The sequence below is a fragment of the Anas platyrhynchos genome, chromosome 1, assembly GCF_047663525.1.
Source record: "Anas platyrhynchos isolate ZD024472 breed Pekin duck chromosome 1, IASCAAS_PekinDuck_T2T, whole genome shotgun sequence".
In the NCBI taxonomy this organism is placed as follows: Eukaryota; Metazoa; Chordata; class Aves; order Anseriformes; family Anatidae; genus Anas; species Anas platyrhynchos.
The window spans coordinates 15,698,800-15,721,264 of record NC_092587.1 but is presented as its reverse complement, the minus strand read 5'-3'; the positions used below and the strand labels follow the sequence as shown (position 1 = coordinate 15,721,264).

At 41.5% G+C, this 22,465-nt stretch overlaps 1 protein-coding gene across 1 annotated transcript in view; it reads right to left on the bottom strand.

Annotated features, from left to right (window-relative positions):
• Positions 1 to 21,506, bottom strand: part of ABCD2 (ATP binding cassette subfamily D member 2) — a 45,645-nt gene extending 24,139 nt beyond the window's left edge. Inside the window, exons 1-6 of the mRNA XM_027458918.3 lie at positions 20,464 to 21,506; positions 18,913 to 19,093; positions 15,544 to 15,665; positions 12,541 to 12,709; positions 9,176 to 9,270; positions 7,620 to 7,765 (exon numbers count right to left, since the gene is read on the bottom strand). Coding sequence (XP_027314719.2) covers positions 7,620 to 7,765; positions 9,176 to 9,270; positions 12,541 to 12,709; positions 15,544 to 15,665; positions 18,913 to 19,093; positions 20,464 to 21,372 — 1,622 coding nt within the window. The 5' untranslated portion in view covers positions 21,373 to 21,506. The remainder of the gene's footprint in view (positions 1 to 7,619; positions 7,766 to 9,175; positions 9,271 to 12,540; positions 12,710 to 15,543; positions 15,666 to 18,912; positions 19,094 to 20,463) is intronic.
• Between the last annotated feature and the right edge of the window lie 959 nt (positions 21,507 to 22,465).

Below are 22,465 nucleotides of genomic sequence, written 5' to 3'. Positions count from 1 at the left end.
TTCAGTCTGGGATTTCTGTAACTCTTTGCCTAATAAAAGAAAAGGCTTGTAAGCTGTGCTTTAATTAGCTAACTCTGTGTCTGGCCAGTAAGGAAGGCACCTTGCGTGTCTTGAGAGGGAGTAGCAGTTAATCCATAAAGCCATTTTCCACCTCTTACTATTAGCATAGGTGAGTCTTGTTCACAGTGTGCTATGAAAAGGTACTGTACTGATATCCCTGCAATCAGTCAGAATAGAGCAAGATAGAAACCTTCAAACTCCACAGCTGTGAGTGAGCCTTCAGTGGAAACAGAGAGGTCTCCTAGGGATCCTGCCAGGCAAAGCTTCAGCTAACCTCCAGGCAGCAAGGCAAGAACTTCTCTGTTCTACATGAGGCAAGAACGGACTCCCTCCAACCAACGTGGAGAAGCACAAGCATTTCTACCTGAGTCACGGCAAGATGAAGTAGGAGAAGCTGTGCCCTGGCTGAGGGGATAGTCAAAGGGTCCTCACAGATGCCAGGCCACTCATTTTAATGATGAGCAGAATAGTGTGTTAACCCACATTCACTTGCTTCATCTTAAAAAAATAAAAAATAAAAAGAAAAAAACAAAGTAGTAGCTAAAACTTCAGAATAAACCTGTATCAAAATTATCCTGCATAACTGAAGTACATTATCATATGTTTTACGTTAACACCATCTATCACAGGTATTTTTCTCATCTGTCAGATAAATGGTGAACTTTGGAAATATGCATATTTAAAAGCGGTGCCATGAACTTGATAACAATAAGTATCACAGAGATGAAGTATGCCAAGGAGCAGATATCTGTACAGCATGACTCGAAATGATGGCAAAGTACTGAAGCAGCGAGTCGACGTGGTGGTACAACATCAACAAAATGCTGATGGGCAATGAAAATTGCCAGTGTGGAGTTGGCATGTGCAGAGTACAGAGTAACTCCGGCTGACCTCCACTAAAGGGATCATAAAGACACAGCTGTGGGAGCTGACGAGACATCAGGATGTGTAAAATATAACTTAGCACTGAGACATTTGAGCTTATCTAAATGAGTTGAGGCAACGGGACTTGCACAGGCAAATTAGCCCAGCCTTTCACTTGGGCTTGTCTTATCAACAGCCCACACACTAACGAGAAAGTAGTCTGATGCAGAACTACATACATACACTCCATATGCACATACTTTCATGTTATATAGGGTACCTGGAAGTGAGCACAGCAATTCTGCAAGATGACATTGTTCAGGTAGTCAACAATTGTCTAGAAAACAAACAACTTCTAATTGCAGTGGCTGCTACTAACTACCCTACTACCTACCTCCACGCTTACGATAACTCTACAATTACATTGTAATTTGCAAGGTTTCACGTGCTTATGAAGTAAAAATTACTCTTAATTTACCACTTTTTTATTTATATCCCTCAGAACTGAAATACTCTTGTTTGGTCTCACCCATATGATGAATATGCTTGGACTACTTGAGGCAGATCACCTCAGACATTTGGATTCCTCAGTAGAGCTGAGGAGAGGGAATGTATCTTAGTAGCTGATGCAGTTTTGTTTAGTCGTTGAGGATATTTTTAGAATAGAGAAGGAAAAACACCAGACAGGAAAAGACTTGCAGAGGATCTCATGATAAAACATCAGAAATAGAGCAGACATATGCAAAAACAAGCCGCTTAGGAGGGGCGCAGAAACATTTAGTCCACTATGTTCCATACTGCCCTAGCATTAACAGGGAGACAGCAAGATACAGAATCTTAAATGATGTAGAACAAACAACATTTGATACTGGTATATCTTTGGTTGCCTCTGTTTTAGCATCTGACAAGCCAGGTATTGAAGGAAAGCAATATTAGAGCTCTACTAGAATGAGCAACAGAAAGAGAGAATACAGACCTAGAAGCAGAGAGTAGATCATTGAGGTTGGGAAAGACCTTCAGGATCACCAAGTCCAACCATCAACCTGACCTACCATGTCCCATGACTAAACTGTGTCCTTTGGTGCCATGAACCATGTTCTTTCATGCTACAATGTCACCGTCCTGACTGCTCAGCAAGTGACCAGGGCTGCGTCTTCTACACCTGCTGCTGGAGAAACACAACCCTCAAAAAATACCCAAATTACAGTAGAAACAAAACTGAGGGAGAAACCAGTGAAAATGGGCATGGAGAATGGAGTGCTCTATGAATTTTGCTACTTTGCTCTACGAATACAAATCAGTGACTCAACCCTCAAGGAAAACAGAGAAAAATACTGACGGATGTGTTAGGCATGTGCTGAGAAGTCTGGGGAGTCAGGGTAAAAGGTTAGGGAACCAACAGGGACCACATGAGATATTCCTCCATGCAAATCAGACACATACAGCAGAAAACAATGAATAATTTATATCAATATCCCAACGGTGATTACAGCTTCACTGCAGCTTCGCAGTGGAGAGACACTGAATATTCCTGTGGCGTTGTCAAGGTAACCTGCAAGTATGTAGGTGTAAAATTCTGCTGGCATTTATACCAAAAGGAGAACTACCAAAATGAGAACCAACACACGCAGAATCTGTGTTTCCTTACAACTGAGGAAGCTGAGACTTTCAGTTAGAGGGCAAGAAGAGCAGAAGTGTGTTAGGAGGAACTGTATGCTAAAGCTCACTAATTCCTGTCATCCCATGTTTAAGGTAAATAGAGTAGGAACAGGGCACAGCTTGGAGAAATCAGACCACCTTCACATATGCTGCTGATGTGTTATGAAAAAAATATGTTATTTAAAATAATGCTTCTGAATTCTGATTTGAATTGTGATTCCTTACCAACTAGAGCACCCCCAAGCATTCCTCTGACAAATCATGTGACTCTGTGACAAATCATTCTCATCATACCATAACATTAGTCCATTCCTCAGAATGAGCTGCGTTTGTCACCAATATGATGCTGGACTGCTTAAAGGGAAGACAGAAAGTCTCCCTCCCTTTCGCCCACCTCTTTTACAGGCATATCACAGACAGTGGCAGTCATGCTCACAAAAATCCCTGGGCTTCTCTCTCCCTGCTCCCCAAAAGGGCAGTTTGTCTCATCAATATCCATCAGAACTGTGATTGATTAAGGCCAAATTCTACAGGCCTTGTCCCTGTGTAAGGGGAGAAAAAAATATCTAATATGACTTCAGAGAGGTAAAATCAAAAGCAGCAGAGTAACGATGCTAACCACTCTAAGGAGATAAAATAGGGACTCTTAAGGCTCTGTTTTAAAGCCTATATAATGCTAGGTAAAGCTAACTACAAAGTGTTGGCACTGGTGATAAACTTCGGAGCATGCAATGAGATAATTCACTCTTTAATAACTCATACTTCTGTGTGTAGCCTTTGAACTTGGCAAAGACATGGTTTCCCACGCATTTTTGCAATTCTACAAACACTGTGATGTTTCGAGCAGAGATGAAACAATAATCTTTTCAGTGAGCTCCTATTTACTGCGGAGTATTTTGTGACTTGGCAGTCACTGTATTTTCCACCAGTCCCCGTGTGCAGATGAGGTTAGTGCATACGACTTGAAGAGGCCAAGAAGGCTGATGCAGAATTACGTTCAGCCACAGGCAGAGATGAAGCAGCTCTCACCAGGCTCAGCTGTAACGATATTGATTCACGGAGAGCCATCTCCCATGTCCTTGCTACAGAGACATGTACACAATTACACATGTTGTCCTAATTCACTGCTCTAATAAGACATCCATCAACCTGAAAGCCTTTTGCTATGTCCCAGTTTCGTTTACCCACCAAATGAAAGCGTGGGGTAGATGATACCTTACCAGGTGATACCGTCTTACCACCTCCCAAATCCTCTTAATCTGGAGCCCAAATTTTCTCTAAAGTAGCACTGCAAGATGTAGATGATGAAATGGAGGCAGGGCACCATCTTTTCCAGTCTGCAATTTTAAAGTTATTTCTAAACAAACAAACAGAAAGTTTTGACCAAGCAGCAATTTGTACAGGGTTAATAAGCAAAATGGTTGCACCAGTGTGAACTTCCATCACAAGCTGCTTTAATTTCAGGACTTCACAATGATTTAGTAACCACTGCAGAAATTCTACATGTAATTTGGAGCCAGGGACAGACAAAAAAAAACCAACAACTAAATGTGTAATTTATATAGGCCACAAATAAATGAGCTGTTAAAAAAACACTTTGAAGTGGAATAAAGGCAACAAAAATTGCCAGGACCAAATAAGGCAATCTCCTGAAATGTATAAACCTCAGTTTAAAACTGGATCTCCTTCAAGTCTCTCCTTGGTGTATCTGCTCTGTGCAGTGGTCTCCAGCAGCTGTTTCAGACTTGTGCACCACCTTGAAGAATGCTACTCCTTCCCTCCCCCAACCTTGAGCACAATCCGGGTCCATACTTCCCAGATGTTTCAACAAACTCCACCTGTTTGGAAAGAGGGTGGATCCAGACCCTGCCCTTCTTCCTCAGCTGCTCAAACCTTTCATCAGATATTCGGCCAAGGCTCGCAAAGCCCAGCAAGCAAATACGTTGAGCAAAAAGCAGCAGCTCAGAATCCTCACAGTCATCTGATGGCTGTCCTCTGCCAACCCCTTCGTTGCACTCAGTCACACTGACACACAAATCCCTCCAAGACTAAGTCTCACAGTCCCTTTCGAAATACGAGGCGCTTAAAAGCGACAGGCCATGCTTCTGAGCCCACAGAACCCACACCGAGACAGCTGAGCCCTCCACCAAAGCAGACTTCAAAATATTCAGCCACAACATGGGGCACTCTTGTCAAAAGAGCCCTCTCTCCTCTCTGTCCCTCACTGCTGCCCTCTGAGCAGGGAATACCCCTAAAAAATCTTCCAGGAGTGCAGAGCTCATGCAGAGCCAAGGCATGACAATGTCACTCGGATGCACCCTTTCTCCTGGGGGATGGTATTAGGATGGACTGCACTGGATTGACACCTTCGGGGTCCCCTGCTAGGGTGATATGCCAGTCTCCACACAGCTTCAGTCACACAAGGCTGCAGAGATGCTGGCTGAATCTTGGTTTCTGACCAAGAGATCTGAAATGAACAGGTGTGCTGGAGCAAACTCCTCCAGCACCCCAAAGTTAGAGGGAACAGCTGAGAGTGAACCACGTTTATGGAAACCAAACCCCAGCAGGTGGGATTCAATCCCCTCAACCAGCACGATGGCAAATCTGCCCGAACACCATGAGTCTACTGATTCTCTGAGGGTAAAGGGGACATCAGTGGGGAGGGCTGAAGGCCTCAGATGTTGCTCTGGGACGGAGCTAGGATCACACAGAGAACAGAATTGGTTGAAATTCAAAATTTTCTGCAACAGGAAAACATTCAGAATAGTTTTTGTTCCACCTATGAAAAATAATGACTTTAGAAATGTCTCACACAACAGGAATTCTGAAATACTGTTCTGAAAAAATTAATAAAGCATTTTGCTTCAGCTACCTGAATGAAGCCCTCAAGCTGCTCAGAAACTGACAAGTCAGTGTTCAGTCTGTCCCACAATGGTGATGCTAGTGAACGTTGTCCCTCACATCTCTTTAGTTCTGATTTCTCTACAGAGTAAAAGCTGGCCAGGTCACTTAAACCAAAATGTCCACAACTGGTCACTATCTGCAATCTTTGTTTTCTGCAGGTGTGATGAACATAGGACCAGACTTCTAGAAAAGCTGAGCATTCACAAATCCAGCTGGAATTATCAGATCTTAATAAAAAATGTGTTATACATGTAGAAGACTTGAATAATCAGTGAATAAGAGCCCTGTACATTTCAAACTGATCATCCAACATTAACAGACACTTCAATAATATGGAATTTGATTTCTGCATGCATCCGTCAGTCAGGAATAAAAAATTTGAATCATAACTCTTTCCAAAATACTAAGGAAAAATAGTTTTCCACAAACATTCTATCCTCTGAAAATTACAGCTAATTATTACTCAGAGCTGCTTCACACTAGTCATTTCAAAGGTAACAGAATAAAAAAAGATTATGTCCCAAATGCCTTATAACAATTAATTGAAGAGAATAAAAATAATCAGTCGTATTTTGTAAGCACCTTTTAGACACTAATGTACTTAATTAACCTGTTAGTTTTATGTACCATCTTATTTATATCTCCCTTATAACTGCAAGCTCAGAATGGCAGATACCCAGTAATTATCAACTTAAAACATGCAAGTAACTTTCTCAGACAAACATATGATGAAATATGCCATGCAGTATCTTTCTACACACGTTTTTCTTCTTGTTAACCATGAATTATGTACACCACTGTACCTCAAAGAGGAGACATTTGTACAGGTATAAACCTGGGACAAAAAATAAGAATTAAACTGCAAAACACGTAACAACTTGCCATAAACTCAGAATGCTGTGGTTCTTGCAAAGGTGTTAATGAAAGGCTGTACTTCATGAAGACACAGGTGTAGAAATCTATGGCTTTAGAGCTAACACGAGAGCCATAAAATAATGGTACTAAAGAAGAAACCTCACATACTTCACCTTCCAACTCCATGTCTCTATTTCATAATCAAGTCCTCTAGATTTTTTGTTAGGAAGACTGCGTGTAGATAGGTAAAAATATATGTACAATTTACTTTTGTTGTCTAACTTGAAAACAAAATTTATTTTCTAGGCAGTAGCATTCAAATAATGTAATGCTTTGTAGGAGAGTCTAGAACATTATATGTGATGTACCACAATTTCAAAATTTTCTCTGTGTAGAACTCCGATGACAGTAGCTGACAGTAAATTATACGTAAATTTGAAAAAATTATAGATAAATTGTCTGCATTACCTTCTACTGCGGCAAGGAAAATCTATTCATCAGTTAATGTTTTCCATTCAGCTTAATAACTTGTACTTTTTAAACAAGACTACAAACTGTGCCATGAATACTTCTTTTGCCCATGGGAAGAAATGAACTACAGAAAGCAATCAAAGATTCTCAGTGTTTGATTTTGCTTTCACAAAACAACCTAGTTAGAAGTCTCTGAGGAGATATTCAAGATCAACTGCATTAAATTATGTCCAATAGCATGTCAGAGCACAAACGAAGCATAAAAAAGCCGTTTCCCTTTAGTGAAATGAACCTACATTATGAAAAAGGCAATTTGCCATTAATATCAGATTGGATTCTTGTCTTGCAGTGTAAAAGCTGAAAAGCTGAAGTTTTCACCATTATTATGAACAATTCAAAATTTGGGAACCAAAACACTCTCAGTTATTTTAATCTTTGATTTTAAAATGAAATCAGAATTAAGATTAATTAAGTCTATTTTAAATTAGTTTCAGATTCTAGTCAGTTCCCTTGATCCCCTGATTCTAGTCAGTTCCCTTGATCCCAATCCTAAGGGACTCTTTAGCCATCAGGGAAGCATAGTGTCCATCACAACAGTATGTGAGCTATCCCTTCTCAGCGACTAAAGGTTTGCATCACCAACAAAAAGTACTCTCTTCTTTTAGCTCTCGGTACAGCTGAGGTGGTGCTCACCACCTTATAACTGGACTCTAGATATCACAGATGGGAAATATGAGAAGCAGGGTCAAAATTCATATAACCAGAAAAAAAAAAAGAAAAGGTATAACTTTGAGCAAAACACATACCTTTGTGGTATATAAAACATATGCTGCGGAGGTGGTTTGTAGAGAACTCCTTCATACACAGGCCACAAACCGCTTAGAATTCTGAAAAGCGAACTCTTTCCACAGCCATTAGGACCAGTGATTAGAAGATTCATGCCTTCCTCTACCTACAATAATAATGAAAATGAAAAGATGTTACTGTGCAGTGGCTATGACACAAGGTGCTCTAAGAACCCTAGAGGGAGGTATGCAAGCATTTATATCAAATTATCAACCCTTTTCATTAATCACCTGCACATTTTTTTATGCAAACATTCTAGAAACAGTGGAATTAGCTATAATAATGAAAATAACTTCTATAATGTCCGAGTGTTTCTATACGGTATGCTAATTATATCAAAAGATCAATACATCACAGTCAGAATCAATTATTCTAATGTGGATCAGGTCCAAAGTTATTGATGGCATACAGAGCAGTACTATGCCTATCACTAATACTAATTTAAGCTACGCAAAGATCAAATGATTTGGAAAAATTACTTCATGTTGTCCTTTCCTACTTAATTACCAGTGTTATTTTGGGTGCAATACACTTGGTTTTATTCACTTACATATTAACATGTGTACATAGGAGTATATATTTATGCATAATCACGTCAATGTTTTATATAAATATACTGACTGTAACATTATATTTTTTGTTGGTTTTGTCTGCTGAATAAATAAATAAATACTGACTGCTGAACAAATAAATAAATAAAACTGTTTCCTTGACTGTAGAGTTGTAATTTTACAATTCTGAAATTCCTACACTGGAGCCATAGGAAGCCCTGCCATAAGTAGGCCCCTGTCCTTCTAGTTTCTAATGCCTGTACTGCATAGAGGTGACAAGAGGAACACTCTGCTTTAACTAAAATAAAAGACCTGATGGAATTATTCAAGTTAGAGTTCCAGTAATTTCAACCATTTTTAAAAATAGTAACATCTGCACTGGTACATCAGGATATGCATGGGAGTAATTCAGTAAAGGTCAACAATTAAAATCACAAGCATGTACCGAGTGTTATCTGCAAAAGCTTTTTAAAAACAATCCAAGTTTTTAAAGAGTAAAGACTCCACTTTCACCGAGTAAAGGCTTGTGAACTATACTGTCAACTATTAGTACTGCTCTTTGTGATTCAACTATTAGTACTGCTCTTTGTGATCATCAGCTAAAGCTAACTACATACTACATTTTTTCACTGTTGCTGTGAACTCAGACCTTAAAAGGAGCCCATGTGACTAAAGCATCCCAATTTTACCGAGATCAAGTAAAATGGATGCACATTCTCATATATGCTCTTGAAAATCCCAGGTCTCCTTTTTCAGCTGGCAACAGCAGCAGAAATCCTCTCTTCTCCTTCTTTGTGCAGGATAAACTACACATGTCTGCCTCTGTCGAGCTACTATGCCTACCTTTCTGGACTTCCCCTTTTATCCATATGCTCCTCCAAGTACTTAACATAAGGTACATGAATTCTGTGCTGTTTATGTTAATGGGATGGCAACAATCAGAAGATTCTTGCATATCATCTTACTTTGAAGTTTAGTCTGGAAACCACCACATCGCCATTCGGAGTAATAATAGGAACATTTTCACAAATAATTCCATGTTCAACATCAATAACTTTTCCTAGAAAAAAAAAAAAACACAACAGCAATGTTTAATGTTTTTGAAACCTCCCATTAAGCAATATCTTGCAGCCTTCATGCACAGCTAAACAGTCTAAACTGGTGGGTTTCAACTTGCATAAAAAATCCAGGTAATATATCTTAGGTGGTCAGAAAGACATGGTCAGTATTAGCCAAAAGTGTGTAATGGATCCAAAATTTCATTATAAAAGAAATGTACAATATGCATTAGAAATATATAATTCACTACAAAGAGACATTTATTCACATCCTACCTGTTTTTGTTGTATTTTGTTTTAAATAGGTGTTCGTTATCAATCAGTAAAGAAGTTCAAGGATAGCCTTAGACACAGGCAGTCTGGTTCACCTCCTGCTGGAGATTTCATTGGAAAATGGAATCTCCTTTAGCTACCCGCTCTGAAACTGAAAGCCCAGTTCAGCCTCCTCCAGCAACAAGAGCAATAGATAAAATATTTAATGGCTTGCTTCCATCTCTTTTTGAAGCAACAGACAGTGTAAAAGTCTCCAAGTATTTGTGGAAACCTCTATAATATTAGTTCACTCCAATAGCTATATTTACTATCTGGGCTAGTGGCAAATTTAAATATACAACACCCATCAGACATTTGGATGTATTTAACACATGGACTTGGAAACAAATTCTTCTGGGAATAATTAAAAAAGAAATCAACTCTACCTTCTTGGTTGCCTGCAGAAGGATTTGTCTCACAGAACCCAACAGCTGGGTTCCAAGACAAGTACCAGAAATTACGCACAAGATGCAAAGAAAAAAAGATCTCCCTCCGTATTAGAAGGCTGCACATTTTAAAACTTGGACTAATCTGAATAAAGAAAAAATGAATTAAAGAAAAGTTGAGTTTATTATAAAGGGATCTGGTAGTTCTCCCTTCGGGTAACGTAAAGTCTTAGTTTTCCTTTAGGAGGCTCTTTGTTCAAGTTCGTCAAACTTTGTCAAACTATAACAAACTGGGCAAAAATTTGTGTGTCATGTATCAGCCCAAATGTTCTTTTTTTCCTAAAGTAAGTTCTATTTATAACAGTTCTGAGGTGTTCAACATGAAATTATGGAAAACAAATGTGCTTTGCTGTTGAAAAAAAAATGCAGCTTTATCATAGCAGGCTCTACGGCCTTCAGACTCCTCAAAGGCACCTCGTATGCAACTGAGAGATCAACCGCATCACAGATTTTGACAGATTTGGCCAAGACATACTTTTGTAAAAGAGGGCCGTACCAGTCACTCCACATGCATACATCCACTGGAGTAAGCATTTATTTGCCTATATGAGGGATAATTTTCTGTGGAGACAATCTCAAGCAAATTCTGCAAAATTCATGCATATTTTTGAGCACTTGGGTACAGGAGAGAAATTGTAAATAAATAAATAAAAAAGGCTATGATACAAAATAGTAAGCCAATTGAATATTAAGAAAACTTAATTCTCATTTCCCAACTTCAGAGTGTTTGACTGCAAGCTTAGCATGCCTTTAAAGCTTGGTGTATATAATCAGAAATACAATTTGCCAGTACTTCTGCAAGACGTACACCAGGATATTTCAACTTGAAAATTCGGAGTTGTTAGATATGCAACATATATAGTGGTATTATGGTCTGTTAAAATATTCTGATGTTTTTTCTATTTTCACACTGGTCTTATTGACAATAGTGAATGCAAGGCACACAGCACAGGCATTATTTAGGTACAAAAGTTTACATTGGATGATTTAAAAAGAATACGTGTTGAAAAAGCCTTTGGAGAAGCTGAATACACTACAATTTTTCTTTTCTAACACTGGAGAGGTACACACTGTGAGCACGTGTACTTTTATCCTCACATAAATCCACTCTGCAGGGATTTCTGAAGTATCGAGACTGAAAGACAGGAGGAAAACCAGTACACAATGGAACTTGTCATAAAAATAATATGGAACCTGTGGCCTAGATTCATCTGGCCTAAATTCCGTCTAAGTCCTTGTGTCCTAATGTTTTGCATTGGCTAGCTGCCTCTGAGAGCCTGCAAGCACTCGGTAGCAAACACTAGTCAGTGCAACTTAAGAGGAATTCAAGCCAGATGAAATGTGCCTCTGTGGAGGAATCAGACCTCAGGAAAAGGCTGTAGAAAAAAAAAGGAGCAGCGTATTACTGTACTAAACCAAGAGGGAACACAAACAGCATTCTGTCACACACGAATGTATTTGCTTTTGTTTTTAAAAAACATATCTAAAATGGTCTCAAAATGACTTTGTTGTTCCAAATGGATTAAAACCCTTTTTTCTATAAGATGTCATTTCTTTTAGTGCCAGCCAAATATTACCAAGATTTACAAGATTAAGACATCAGCTGTTTCCACAGCTATCTATTATGCTGCATCAGACTGTTTGTTTTGAAGAACCTTCTCAGAGGACCATTGAGAAATTTGTGCTGAAGGGCAATGCTGCTGAAATTGTAAAAAAAATATTTCATAAAGAGCATTCTGGTGCCTTCAACTCAACTGATATTTTAGCTTTCAGAGGCCAGAAGGTGGGAAGGAGGCTTTCCAACACCAAAGAAGAGATGGAAAGCAGAAGGGGGCTGTTGGGAAAATTAGGAAAAGCTCATTGAAAAACCTGTATGATGTACCTCAGAGAAAAAAGGAGAGAGATGGTACACAGACAGTGCAGATAGAAAAACAGTGGCACTAAAAGGATACAGGATAGAGACAGGAAGAATTGTGAGGGGGAACTGCATATTCATATTGATCAGATCATTTGGGAGATGGGGGCAATGGTAAAGTTGCCAGCCCATTTCCAGTTGACAACTACCACTAAATGATGAAAAAATGAGCAAAGGCTAATACTAGCTGAAAACAAATTATTATTATCCCTCCTACCCCAAACAAAACAATGTGGTGTATGGGGATGAAAATGTTACAGTCTCAGTTTTCTGGGGAAAAAAAAATGTCAGAGGAAAGCAGGCACTGTCCCTGTGAAGATACTAATACCACCAGCACAACCACCACCACTAATGGTATAGTTGAAATACCTTTTTCACTGAAAGTTTTCACAGAATATACTTGAACAATCTTTGTGGAAGTGTTTTAGAAAAGCACTAAATAAGCACAGGGTTACAAAACAGCAGGAAGATAGAATAGAAGGCAACATGGTCTCTGGAGGTTGACTTGCTGCAGAAACAAAACCTCTGTTCAACTATGGCCCTGTTGTACCAGCCAGGAATTCCCCCCCGAGAAATCTATAAAAATGTGACTTAATTACCCTTGATTTCTAAGGGCCCATTGATGTGTAACACTGTTTTATCTTCATTTTTACTGTTGTTTTCAGACTCCTGAATAACGGCAGTTCTTTTGTAGATGCCTCTCTTCACCTCGTCGAAAACAGCAAACATGTTGTAGACACGGGCAGTGTATCCTGCTAACTCAGTAACCTGCAAAACAGTAAATGCCTCATTTCAGTCACACGTCCCAAATTCAATAAATTAGATGCTTAGCCAAAGACTCATGAAAACCATTTGCAGCTATTCTAAGTCACTGCTTCTCAGATGCTATTCTGGAGGGATCAATGATGCATCTTTCATCGCCTATCAATTTGCCTCTGTTGAGATTCTGTGCTAGCCCAAATGCCACCCACAGCTCCTACCAGTCAGCAAACACAGTTTGAGGGGGACGGATTTCAGCCAGTGTAATTTCCTACAGCTCCAGTAAATGAGGAGGTTGCAGGGACTGCTCTTTTCCACTGATCAGTACAGACTTCAGCCTGTGGAGGATAGCTGTTAGGTAGCTGAAAATAGCCTATCATACAGAAGAAAAACAAAATATCTGCATTTCCCAGGCAAATCAAGGCCAACAGCAGTGAGAAAAATATACACCCATAATTACTCATTTCCCTGTGTTCCCTAAACCCCCTGTGAGACAGGCGTGCTTTTCCTTTGTAAAACAGGTAGCACCAGGGCACACGCTAATGTAAAATACAGTACAGAAAAGAAAGGACTCTCCTATCAGCTGCATGCCAGAGCACCAGAGCTAAATCTGAGACCCTGGATTACAACTGGTAATTTTTTAAATGGTGAGGTCTCTTAAAGGGCTTCCTCATTTTTAAAATCCTTTTATCTCTGTGACCACCTGGTGAATACAGAAAGAACAGGTCTCTGGTCCTGGTGGTTTCTTGTTCATAGGCACTGACACCGCCAAGAACTCCCAAAGAACTGCCTCCATCTGCCGGCAGCAAAGAATTAAACCTGGGCATCTTATTATGTAGGTATGTTTAGATGATTTTAAACAGGTAGATTTTTATACTAAATGCAGAAAACAAAATAGGAAGAACAAGATACAATCCTGTGCAAATTTCACTGTTTGTGCAAGATTCAGAAGTGAGTACCAGGCAGGGCCATCACGCCACTGGAGATGAACTGGCTACAACATCTCAAAAAACTCAGTTTTAAGAAAGTAATCAGCCACTGTTTCAACTCCATCACTTGGACATTGTCTTGCACTATTGGTAATTGCATTTACAGGTGGGAAAAGTACTGAGCTAACAGCACCTGAGGCTGTAGGAGCTGTAACATTGTTCTCCACACTGTAGCCCTTCTAGCAGTGAATTCAATGGTAACCCTTCTAGCAAATAGCAGTGATGCTTGATGGAGAAAATCCTGCATTGATGAATGAAATTGTGAACCAACAGCACCCCACAAGAAATATAACCTGTAGCAAGTTTCTAAACCACGATTCTACAACCTCACTTTGTCAAAACACAAAGTGCTACCAAAACTATTGCCCTGCAAACAAAAGTTGAGCCAACCTCACCTGCAAACTGAGCAACACTGACTGGAAGAAGGCTGCTGTGGTGGATAAGGTGGGTAAGAACTGGAGCCTCACTACCACTATCAGTGGAATGAAGCTTACTGTCATTTTTTGGAAACTGCCTGAATTTCTGCCATATTTCTTGAAGAAAAGTATAAATGTAAAATTAAGATGGAAGTTCTAAGAAGTGATTTTTAATCACACACTGCCTGGATTAAAATTTCACCACGTGGTAAAACAAATGAGTTTGCTCAGCTGTTGCTACTACTTTGCAAGGATTTTTGTTTCCAAAAAATGAAACCACAATGTTTGTAAGTCCCCATGTACATTATATAAATGACTAAATTATTGAAAATAAAGTAGAATAACATCAGTGCATAATAGGTTATCTGGCAGTCTCATAAGAGCAGAGGTCAAGAAGGGACACAGCTATAGCAGCACAGGTCAAAATCACAGTCCATTAGAGAAGAACACTTTGTGAAAAAAAAAAAGAAAGACAGGCTCTGGCTTTGTCAGAGACTGTGTTTGAAGGCGCCAAACTACCTCTCGTCTCCCAATTTAAAAAGCTGCAGCTATTATGGCTGGATTCCAAGTAATGGAATCCATAGTCTTTGATTAGCTGCCCAGCTAATGTGCGCCTCCTCCCAGAAAAGGGGATCCCACCAAAAGGATGAGCAAAAACCAGCTAAACAAACACAGAACCAAATGTAGAAGGCAATGTTGAGGAGAATGACACAGCTTTTCCTCTGCTTAACAGTCTGCACCTAGAGAAATCGCCCAGAGAGAACACAGATGAAAGTCCAACTTGACTAGAATTGGGGTGATGTCCTGAACCACCTCTGATCCTCCAGATGAACATCCTGTATTCCTGGCTACCTGCAGTCCTAAGGTGGACTTTCTTCCTGCTAAAATTTCTCTACTTTGCAAAATTATTTCAAATTTAACAGGTTCAGAAAATACTAAAATTGGCTCTATGGTTTAGGTGGTCAGAAAATAAGAATTCAATTATTTTTTGCATTTTTAATATTTATTTATATATGCATGTATGCATATGCATAATGCATCTATATGCATTTTTTATAATTATTCAATTATTTTTGCATTCCATATACTTTTCTTACAGGAGGACAACCTGAACGCAGGTCTGTGCTCTGAACAGAGGAGGAATCTGAATGAACCCTTATCACTCAGATTCCAGGAACTGTACTCTGATGACACCTGAGGACAGGTACAACAAATTACATTTATGTGTTGCATCATACTGGCAGCTGTGCACTTTTGACTCTTTGTGGACTTAAATCTAAAGACCAAACTTTAATCATTTCAAAGATCTCCATGGATTTAGTTGCAGTAGAATTTTCCTTAAAAATAACATACTTTCTATTGTTTAATTTTACATTAGATGTAAATCCTGTTTTGTTTTTATTTCCTTTCTGGTTTGCATTTGACTGATGTACGATACCTCTTTGTATGAAGACATGATCCTTTCAATAGCATCTGCAGCAGAGATCAGCAGGTTTCGTGACGTGGTAAAAGTTTCTGTTCTTTCACTAACCGTTGGCTGTTTCTGGCCATCTTCAATCTCTAAAAGTAAAAAATTAAAAAAATGTTAGATATTCTTCTGAAAATTATCTCTACAAAATAATGATTAAAATGTGAGCAATTATAAAGCAGCTTTTAAATTAAGAAAAAATTAACTCTACAAAAACCAGCCTTTGGAAACATTTGGTGAATGCAATTAGCGTAGATAGCTTGGGAACAAAAAATAAGTGGGAATATAAGGAATTCATCTTCTTATGCAAAACATCCTATTCTTTTATACCGTTTGTCTACCTAAATAATTTCCTTTTAATACATAATGATGTAAGTGAAATTTTTCAAAATAGGAAAAGGTGAAACCTAACCTGAAACAGATTTCTGATAGAACGTTTACTGGTTTTGCAATTATTTGTTTTCAGCCTTGTTTACTCACTTAAAAAGAAACATTCATACTGATGCAAACTTGGCAACATGGTATTTCTGTAAGAATGCAATAAGTAATTTTATTATTAAAGGCATGTGTTTAAATAAGATATTTCTCTCTGAAAACATAGCTTCTCTGTTCATCTGACCTAAGAACAAGAGAATAGCAAACAGTATTTTTTTTCTTGGTAGCTGTCTCATTTGACTGACAAGATCAGGTTGTAGAAATCTACTGTCCAGAAATCTGCATGCAGTATCAAAGCCAGATGTATCTTTCTGTCCTCATTAGATACTTCTAATGTGTGTTTTTTTCATTCACACATTCAAAAAGGTATCCCTACATAATTACATCTGAATCACTGAAATAGCCTATAGATTATTTAGGGAAAACTTTTTAAACTTCTCATTTAATACATTTGTTCGTATACACTATATAATCCTTTTTCTGTCCTCAGATAGGCTTATAACTTTTTAGCAAGTGAGATACTTGTTCCCATTTTCTAGATTAAATTATACAGCACCAGTACACCATCAACTAGTTGCATGTCATGCAGCCACCTGGAACACAATGAGAGGTATGTTTTTTTTTTTTAAAAAAAAAAAAGACAGAAAACCTCTTGCAAAGAAAGGAGGTATTACAAAACTCTTGCCCATGCAGTTCTCACTTATTTGGAATGTCATTTTCACTCCAAGAAGAGTAACCTTTAGTTAATTCATTACTATAAACTAAATTGAAATTTGTTTCTTCCTTCTCAGAGAACCAAATTTTACTGGTCTTGTTGGGAGTACAGCCCATGCAAGGTATGTAGAACTACCAAAAATATGTCATTTAGGAATTGCCCATGGCTTAACTACACTGATGCTGTATTCCTCTTGGATAAATTTATTTAACACTGCTTCCAGCACCCAGGCTAGCTCATTTCCCAGTAGTTTGGAGATCTCTACAAACCACTGCATCAGTCATTTCAGGCATAATTCTGGGGGTATTTGACAAATTAAAACTACACAGAATTTATGAGCATTTCACTGTTCTGAAACACAGTCTCTAACATTATATGCCTATTCCACCGAGACTGCTTTTCTCTAACTTTTTTCCCCAGACATTTTTCATACAGCTTGCCTCCTGTGTTTAAAGTGGGGCACTGTAACAAGGCAGAGAGGTTATATATGCCTGAAATCTCAGGTCTGATCATGATACTGGTTTTGATATTTGGTATTGGTACTTTGATACCAATTCCAAAGCAATGAATCCAGCCCATCTAGTCCTTCAGATCTGAACCAACTTGCTTCTGACCTGCTGAGACATGAAGCGCTGTTTTGCCAGCTAGATCAATGTTTGATCAAAGTTCATGTCTGCTCAATTATTTGAATGGCTGTTATACTTCTAGCTGATCTTGACGATGTTGATTTATCATTAATAATGTGTTTATGAAGCATCATTATGATATGCCTCAGGGCTTGATAATAAGTTCTGTGCTTTAACATTTCATGTTGCTGGCAGTAAATATTCTGCTGCTTTACAGCATGAGCTAACTCTGTGTCTTTTTTCTTCTCCCACATTTGAAAAGTACTTATCAAAAGAATATCCATGAGTAACAGGAATGTTACTTAGTTTTGCAAGCACACAAATTAATTATCGCTCTTTTGTTCCATACACTTTCACTGTGGCTTAATCCCTGCAAAGGACATTCTTTTTCATTTTTTAATTCATGCTGTTAATACAAGGGAGATACTCACACTGTGTGGTCTTGACTGTACTCATTCGCACGCTAGCAGACAGACTCTTAAACTGATTCATCACTTCTCTGTTGTGCTGAAAAGCCTTCACTAGTTGCATGAGGTGAAATGCCTTGGTACGAATTAGTCTGTTGGGAATAGGACCTCCTGGTATTTTTGAAGCTGTTACCCAGATGCCAGCCTTGGTCCTGATATAGTGCCCTCCTGAGCCATGTGACGGCCAGTGGCTCAGGCAGCTGAACTCCCAGCCACGTGCAGGCACAACAGCAAGCCAGCTAAATAACATGTGGGCAGGTTAAACCAAGCTTGCCCAGTTGGACAGCCCGGATTTGGAATGTAATGACCAAGACCTATACTGGAAACAATCCATTCACTCCTGGTTAAACGTATCAAACACAGAATGCATCCTTCTGCTTACACTGTATCATCTACACTTAATGAATCCTAGAAAATTTGTAATATATTCTGTGGTTCCAGTTGTGCATAAGGAAACCTTTTGAAGCAAACTCCCTGACTCGTCTTTCATTACCACTCCCTAATTACCCTTTTTTTCTGCTCTCTTGTTCTTATACCATCTGCAATCACAAATTACTTGAGTCTTGTATCACTTCCTGGGAAGTTGTGACAGGATGACAAAAATGATGCCATGCCGGCCTGAAATATGAACATCATCCCTCTTCCCTCAGTGAGTCAGGGGAAAACAGTGGTTCCTAACAGGCCAACATGTAATAGAATAACTAATTGTAATTACGGTATGGTTTGTGGGATGAGGAGATAAGCTCTCTAGGAATGTGCGTAAGTATCAGTTTGTAAAACAGCGGTACATGTTGCAAGAATCAGCATGCCATCCCAACCACTAGTGAACAGGACTGTGAGTGTCATTACAATCTCACGTCACACCAGCATCCATTAAGTCTTGAATTCATGATGTTTATCGGGTCTATGTTTGAAGCTGTTTCTTTTGTACTGCTCCTTCCTCAGCTGACTTCCTATGCCTGAAAGTTACCCACGAGGCATGGATCTGGTAATAAAGTCTGTGAACAGTAAATCAATCTGAACAACGTTTAAGGAAAGAGTAGTCTTTTGAGGAAGTATTAACGAAACATCTGGAAATCAGTAAAAATGCTATTACCGCCATCTGCAAATCCTGTTGCAGTGATGATGGGCACAGCGACCATAATCATACCACAGCTACTCCAGACGTATTTCATCAGGAACTGCTCTATCATGATGTACCACAAGCGTTTGGATAGAATGAGATTCATTTGATCCGTCAAAGACTTGTAGCTTTTTTGCAGTTGTTTCAGTTCTACCTACAGTTAAAAAATAACAATAAATAAAACATTTACACAATGCAACAAAGATGTATGTGCCATACAAGTACATTCATGTATCTGCAGAAGCTAATCAATTATCCAGAGTTGTGGCTTTTAAATCTCATTTTCTGTGTGCTACTTCATCTTCACAGTGTTGCATTCTCACAGCAAAAGTACACAGCTTTAGGGAAGTCAGCAGACCTGGCTCTTATTTACATCATTGTCCCTGGATGGCCCTCTGGCAAGTTTTCAGTTCTTTTAAGATCTCCGATACATACAGGAACAACATACAAGGCAGTCACTATAGCTGATACTAGCAAAGTAAGATTGATTCTACATCCTTTTAATGAAGATGCGGCTGTAGAGTTTCACAGCAACTGAAACTTCCCAAATTGGAAAGCATTTGGGGATCAATTATCTCTGACTTGCAAGGGCTGATCACGGAAATGCAATGCTTCTTGTTTTTGTGAGCAGTCTAGAGGAAGAGAGAATTATCCCAAGAGGTTTAACAAGTCAAAGATAGTTCCAAGTCAGTGTGACATAATGCGTTCTGTTCGAGCCAGTATACGTGGGAATAGAAGAAACTGTTTAATGTAGCTGCACTTCAAACACTACTACGGGCAGCTTTAGAGAACAATTGCTTCTACCAAAACAAACCATTTGCATTATATAATCGTTGCTAGCACTGAAAGTGTTAGTAATAGGTCAGGCTAGTTTCCAGTTTTCATTTTCACTTTACATGACACCACTTGCTTTTCCAAATCATGTTGGAAAGCTGTTATAGCCAAGATTTACTTCCAATAAAATATGAAGAATTGCTTAGTAAGGTGGCTTTAAAACAAGCCACTAGTTTATGTAACTGCGACTCCTGAAGTACTGTACTTAAGCTATTTTAAGACTCTGATGACTACATCTTTGCTTAGCTATGTAAAAGAGTGTCAAAGGTTGTAGCGATCTCTACTATCACTGAGTTTTTCCCTAGACTTTCCGGTGTGGTTTGGTTTTGATTTTGGCAGCATTAAATCTGGTAGCTCATAAACAAGGAAGAAAAAAAAAAAAAAAGCCTGGAAGAGTTAAGCGGAACACAATGGGTGGGGGAAAAACAATACCCACGATTAGCTTTCTAGAAAGGCATAGGGTACGGCTGCAAAACAGGAACACTGTCAGAGCATAAGGGAGCTACGCTCTGCTCCCCTCAGACACTGCCTGTGAGACTGCATTTTCCTAGGAAACGGGAAGTGCTAGCTGTAAACAGGTTTAAATGTCAGAGGGACTCCAAGTGCTCTGAGAGGGCGGCAGGGGAAGTCCAGGTCAGCTCAGGCACTGCAGGAGCAAGCCCAGCACCCTTGGATTTCTCTCCTCCTTACCTTGTGCCCCCGGTAGAAAGCGATCTCCTCCACATTGGCAATGATGCGTGAGTGCATGAAGCGCAGGTAGCCCTTCTTGTGCGCCTCCTCAGCCACCAGCTTGCCGAACTTGGGCGAGCAGGCTTTGAGCACGCGGGCCGTGGCGTAGACAACGAGCCCGGCCAGGACCGTGGGTCCGATGGGGTTGGCGCCCCGGGACCGCGCCGTGCGGATGAGGGTGTAGGAGGTGAGCATGACATCCAGGATGGGCTTGGTGAGGTTGGAGTAGAGGTGCGCCACCGACTGCGAGAACATCATGATGTCCTCGGTGAGGGACTGGTCGGGGTTGGCCAGCCGCCCGTCCATGCTGATCACCTTGTAGTAGGTCTGGTTGGCGAAGTAGGTCTCGTAGGCGCGGTGCACCAGGCGCGTGCGGAAGGCGAGGGCCAGCTTGCACTCCAGGTAGCGGATGGTGCTGTTCACGAAGGTGGCCGGGATGGCGATCATCAGCCATTTGACCAGCTTGACCACGAAGCTCCGGGGCTCCTTCTCCACGATGCTCTTCACGATCTTCCCGTCCAGCGCTGCCACATAGATGGAGAGGAAGGTCCTGGACACCAGCGCAACGGAGTGGAGGCACAGCAAGCCCAGCTCGGCGCTCACCAGCTTGGGGAAGAACAGCTTGCGCAGCTCCAGCAGCTGCCTGAAGAACTCCGCGTTCACCGCCGGGGGGGCTCTGCCGGGGCAGCCGGCTCCCCGCGGCTCCCCCCGGCCGGCATCTTGCTCGCCCGCCCGCCTCAGGCGCCTCCGGATGACGGGGCAGAGCAGCCGCAGCCCGTAGGCGGCGGCCAGCAGGCACGCAGCCTTCTTGGCGGAGCTCGACCGGCTCCACTGCACCCTGCGGGCCGCCTCCTGCAGCATGCGGCTCATCCTTCCTCAGCCCCCCCCGCCACCCTCCTCTTCCTCCTGGCGGTTCACGCCCGGCGGCGCGGGTCCCCCCGGCGCTCCTTCATGGCGCTGCCGCTGCCCGGCTCCCCCCTCCGCGGCGCCGGCCGACTGAGGGCTGCCTTCCCCCGGCCGCTGGGCTCCCACAGCGGGCGGCCCGGCTCCTCGCAGCCCGCCCCACCGCCCACCATTGGCTGCGCCGCGCTGGGCGGCCCCGGCAGCCACCCGGCCGCCGCCGCTGGTCGCCGGGGCGGGGGGGAGCGGGGCTCCGGGGAGGGGAGAGGCTGAGCCCGAGGCCGCTCCGCCGAGCCCGTCCCTTCCCTTCCCTTCCGCCTGCCCCGCGGCGTGGCGCCGCCTCCGGAGCGGGGAGAGGCGCTGAGGGGGGGCGGCGGGGCCTCTGCGGCTCGGAGAGCAGTGAGGGGGGAGCGGGGAGCGCAGAATCACAGAATCGTCCACTTTGGAAGAGACCTGGAAGGTCACCGAGTCCAGCCTCTGACCTGACAATAACCAGTCCTCCACTAAGCCATATCCCTAAGCTCTACATCTAAACGTCTTTTAAAGACCTGCAGGGATGGTGACTCCATCACTTCCCTGGGCTGCCCATTCCAACACCTCACAACCCTCTCAGTAAAGAAGTCCTTCATAATATCCAACCTAAACCTCCTCTGGGGCAACTTTAGCCCATTCCCCCTCATCCTGTCACCAGGCATGTGGGAGAACAGACCAATCCCCTCCTTTAAGGTACCTGTGGAGAGCAATAAGGTCGCCCCTGAGCCTCCTCTTCACCAGGCTGAACAACCCCAGCTCCCTCAGCCTCGACTCATAAGCCTTGTTCTCCAGACCCCTCACCAGCTTCGTTGTCCTTCTCTGGACTCACTTGAGCACCTCCATGTCCTTGTAGCGAGGGGCCCAAAACTGGACACAGTATTTGAGGTGTGGCCTCACCAGAGCCAAGTACAGGGGGAAGCACGCAGGGAGCCCCACAGTATTGGAGGGAGCTCGCCAGGCTCCCCACTGTGCCTTCCCTCACCTCAGGGCTAAGGGAGAGCAGTGTCGGGCTGTGGCAGTGCTGGGAGAT